Here is a 5,199-nt window from a genome sequence, read left to right as displayed (position 1 = left end):
ACCCTTTTACTATCTCTTTCCTATCGTATTGCAAAATATGAATACTTCCTAAGCTTTCCGGATCCGAACCCAAGCATCCACCATTCAACTTTTCTTTTTCAATAGACCTTTTTTTATGAGTCCAAGCATGCACCATTCAACTTTTCTTTTTCAATAGACCTTTTTTATGAGTCCGTTCAAATTTTTTAACAATTAACTTCGTTTTTTAAATGTTTTTTTAACGTAGTATTTTTAGAGAAATACTCTCTTTTAACATTTTATTTTACAACTTTGATTTTTTACGACTTTGTCGTTACAAAATTAGATTTTTTGAAAAATTATTTTTACCACTCTTTATATTTCGTTTTATGCATGTATAAAAAAATATCCGTTTTTCAAAACAACTTTTTACAAATTCGTTTTCCAAAAAAAATAATTATATATTTTTTCTCATGGTTATAAAACTATTTAAAATTTTATTTTCTTAAGATATTTCAAAAACCAAAAGTACACTTTTTTACATAATGGGACTAAATACTACTTTAAATGCTACCTCTTATTGGGATGTGATTCGTACACAACATTTTTTTTTTTGCTGTACACAACAATTTATGCATTATAAAGTTGTATAGTACAATATTTAAAGCATCAATTGTTGTTTATGGAGAAAAATTGTTGTGTACAAATTATTTCTGCCTCTGATTTATTATTTGTTCAATGATAAATTTAAGATAACGACTCATGATAAACGATGATAATTGATAAATGTTGATAATCATAATTTTTCAATCAACATTTTCATCATTTCTTCAAAAATAGTTCCAACATACTTTTTATAACATTCTAAAAAGTCTACTATATTTAATACACTTTATTTCTCCTATGACTTGATTTTCGTGTGAAGCAAGCATCCAGTCACCAGGTGTTACTTCACACCCACTGTCAAACAAACGCATATATATACATCTCTCTCTTTCTTTCTCTTTCTCTTGCTTCCAGTAAGATCCTAATTTTTCATCAATCCCTAAAGATTCAATTTTGGTCCGATGGAGACGGGTCGTGTATCCATGATCGTCGCGCCACCACCCCCACCGCTGCCGCCTACTTTTGTTGCTCCTGGATTCCGATTTCACCCGACCGACGAGGAGCTTGTGAGGTATTACCTTAGGCGTAAGCTTTGTGGGAAGCCCTTTCAGTCTCAGATGGTGCCGGAAGTTGATATCTACAAATCTGAGCCCTGGGAACTTGCTGGTATACATAATTCTTTCTGGTTTGATGATTTTTTGTTCGCCATTTCTCCAACGTTTTCTTGAAGTTATCGAAAATGATGATTTTGTTGGGAATTGAATTTCGCAAGACTTATAAGTTGTAGTTTTCTATTTGGGGAAAACTTCATCTTTAGTAAAATTTCGGACTTGGGAACCATAAAACCACCTGCATGCAATTCAATTAGTGATACTAGGAATCTGATTCACTTAGTACGTAGTGGAAAATTGAAGTAAAGATTGTTCATTACTGTAAAGTTATTGCAGTTATGAATTATTGTCTTTCTAGGAAGATGAATCTTGGAAATTTTCAGTAAAAATAGATAATTTCTATAAGAAAAAACAAAAGAGTTATGTAGGAGTAAGTTTACCATAAAAACATTTTGTTGCCCAACTACTTTGAAACTTCATAAGATAGCCTAGAGGCCTTTGATACCTAAACCAATCGCATTTCTGAAAAAAATGGCTGAATTTGTGATTATGCAATGACTGTTCTTTATCTTACATATGTAATATCCATCTTTGAGATAAGGGTGTTGATCTTTTTGTGATTTGTGGTTTTCTAGACTATACTTCAGTGAAATCAAGAGACCTAGAATGGTACTTCATCAGTCCTACAGATAAGAAGTATGCCAATAGTTCTCGAGTAAAACGATCCACTGAACGCGGATTTTGGAAAGAAACTGGGAAGACCCGGGAAATAAATCATAAGTCTGAGAAGATAGGGCAGAAGAAAACCCTAGTTTTCCATAGTGGCCGATCCCCTCATGGCATACGCACTAATTGGGTCATGCACGAATATAAACTTTTGGATCAAGAATTGCAAACAGCTGGAGTAGCACAGGTTTGAATTACATGTGATCATTTTACAAGACATGAGATTACATAAAATAACACTTTGTACAAGCGTTTTGCATGCATTTAACTAAAACTATATATGACTTAGACTGATGTCCTTTGTAACAAATGCAGCCTAAATATACTTACTTGTTTGGTGTTTGAATCTAACGAAATGGAATAATTGTTCTTGTTTTGTGGGTGGTGTGGAAAAAAAAGGATGCATTTGTGCTATGCAGAATTTTTGAAAAGAGTGGTATAGGACCGCCAAATGGAGATTGGTATGGACCATTTTTCGAAGAAGAATGGGATGATGAGGAAGCCCTCATTGTTCCCGTTCGAGACACAATGGATGATGTGGCAAATGATGATGAAACTCGTGCCGAAGGAAACAACACTATGCAGGTATTGTGTTGCTTTACACATATATGTGTGTCCGTGTCCGTGTCCGTGTGTACTTTTACATTGTTGTCCCATTGTCATGATAGTAGGCATCAACTAAATATGTTTGTTTGTTAGTGTATCTAAAATCGGTGCGACACGGCCTCATAAATGTCTATATGATGGAGTCCCCCCTTTTCCCATAAGCACTCTTTTGGAGAGTTAATATTAGATTTCACATGTATCTTATACTGGTGTCCTGCACCCCTTGGCTTAACACATCATTGTCTTGTCTGTGGGGGTGAAGTTTTTTGTATCCTACATTGGTGAAACATGTCATAGTCATATCATATAAGTCTCTCTCTCTCTCTCTCTCTCTCTAAGGGCCCGAGAATTCACATATATTTGATATTGTTGTCATGGTAGTTGTACGATGTGTACTTGATTTACATCTCACAATAGCAGGCAGATCGTGCTCCTAGAAGAATATATATATATATATATATATACACTTGAAAAATTGCATGAAAAAAGAGCATGAAATTCGTGCTTTAGATTTTACTTTTGATTTTTAGTTATCCACGGAACTATTCAAGCTACGTTATTATTACATAATCACACACATCGATCGCACCTTACTTGTATACATTCTTTTCGTATATAGTAAATGAAAGTCAAGAAATGCATAAAATCTATTCTAGTTTTTCTTGAGACAATAATTATAGTCTCGCTTGTCCATTTACGTGAAATTACATACCCTAAATTTATGCATCAAGAACGATATTATTTCAAATACAAGATATTCGATAATGCAATTTTTAGATATACAATGAGATTTACACCATACACCAAATTACAAACTTCTAAAACCATTTGTATTACATATAGGAAGACGATAGTCGTTTCGGTTTATCCCTTCTGTAACAGGTTTTCTTCTTAAAAGTAGGAATATACTACTGAGATTTATGAGATATAATAAGGATCCACGTAGCAACCATACTTTGTTCCAACTTTTTGTTTCTTGCAAATATCAGCATAACGATAAATTTGATCAGATCTTTTATAAGAAGACATAATGGTAATAATAATTTCGGTGATCATTAGATGACATTCCTAATTATCCAAATATACGTTTATTTCTATTGTTTATCTTGAAATATACCTTTTAAGGCGTTTGATACATTTTGGTACTTGAATATTTTTGGCAAGATAAGAAGCAATTGGTACTATCAGGTAATCAGTTCATATGGCCGGTGACATAGGTTATGCTCACGTAGGACCTGCACCACATGCGGGTAGAGCCATGGATTTCAAGCCTTGCTTGGCATACATTCGACTTGGAGTCAGGGATTTGGACCAGCCTGATGTCAATGAGACAAAATTGCAATTTTTTGTCCCATCCAGTGGTCATCTCTTATCTGTGCAAAAGATGTGAATCCCTTCCTCATTCTCATCATTGAAAAGAGCCGTAGGAAAATGTTTGGTCTCATCCAGTCCAATCATGTTCCATATAATAAATGCATTCATACTTGCTATATTTAGATATCTATTGCACAATATTAGGTTCTACGCACGAGATAGGTTTCTCTCATGAAAGGCCGTTTTTGCCCTAAAAAGGACATGATCTAAGTGGAACCATAAGTGTAATGACATGTGCATGCTTGCTCTTTTGATAACCCCAATATAGGTTTAATTGTAAATGGGTCGGTTTGAAAATAAATGAATTGGTAATTGTGTGGACCAATGGACATGAGCTTATTTTCTTGAATAATAAATTTCAACTCTCTTTTATGCTCTTGATTGATGAAACCGAGCTCTTTTCAGATGGATGCTCAAATGATCCCGGTTGTATGCAAGAAGGTAAGATCGGAAAATGGTGTTTTAAATTCTGAACCTGAGCTCGAAACTCTCACACTGTTTCACCACAAAACATCAAAAGGAAGTGATCCCAATTCTAGCAATGCAAATGGTTCCCATGATTCAACCATGACAAGTCAAGGTCAAACAACAACAAACCTTTTGTCTGCAGTTGTTACAACTATAGAAACACATCCTCCAGCAACCCCACCTTCATTTGACGCTTCTGCCCTTGAGAAATCTTTGCCTCCTGAGTACATGGAGCTTATACGTGACATGGAGAACAAGATCCGTGAAGTTTCAATGGAGAAGGATGCCTTGAAGATTGAATTGATGCAGGCTCAGGCAACGATCAACGTTCTTCATTCTCACATTGATCAGTTGAGCAAGGAGAACACCGAATTGAAGAGGGGCGTTTAGGTAATCTTCAATTCATGATGCAGGTAAGGAACGTAATGTTTAGGGGAGGGGAGCAAATTCGGTAAACTAATGTTATAGATTTTAGTCAAACAAAACTTTGTATGGAGATTTTAAAGGCGTAATGATGGACTTTTTCATTTAGAAGTTATAAAAATGTGCGAGCCTGAATGGTGTGATCTTGTGGCTCAAATTATGCTTAAGTGAAACTTTGTGTTGTTCTTTTTCTAGTTAATACCTGTTTTAAAAGTTAATCCTTGTGATTAGATCATACAAAAAGCCCTTTGAAGGGTTGGCAATGATTAAAATAGCTCATGGATCCTCCAAATATAACTTGTTTTAGCATATTTTATAGCGTCTTTTGAGGGACGTATAACTTGGTATGTTCAAAAAAAAAAATAATAATAAAAAAAAAAAAAAATTTAAGATTATATGATCTATCCGGTTTATAAAAAGAAATCAT

At 34.4% G+C, this 5,199-nt stretch overlaps 1 protein-coding gene across 1 annotated transcript; it reads left to right on the top strand.

Annotated features, from left to right (window-relative positions):
* Window positions 1-983: 983 nt before the first annotated feature.
* On the top strand, window positions 984-4,939 carry LOC111891937 (NAC domain containing protein 52). The gene is made up of 4 exons (XM_023888006.3): window positions 984-1,230; window positions 1,811-2,088; window positions 2,301-2,486; window positions 4,287-4,939. Exons 1-4 carry the CDS (start codon window positions 1,026-1,028, stop codon window positions 4,737-4,739), a joined length of 1,122 nt encoding a protein of 373 aa, XP_023743774.1. The 5' UTR covers window positions 984-1,025; the 3' UTR covers window positions 4,740-4,939.
* The last annotated feature ends 260 nt before the right edge of the window (window positions 4,940-5,199 follow it).

Source organism: Lactuca sativa, chromosome 6 (assembly GCF_002870075.4).
Source record: "Lactuca sativa cultivar Salinas chromosome 6, Lsat_Salinas_v11, whole genome shotgun sequence".
Classification (NCBI taxonomy): Eukaryota; Viridiplantae; Streptophyta; class Magnoliopsida; order Asterales; family Asteraceae; genus Lactuca; species Lactuca sativa.
The sequence above is the reverse complement of the archived record's forward strand: the minus strand, read 5'-3'. Positions and strand labels throughout refer to the sequence as shown.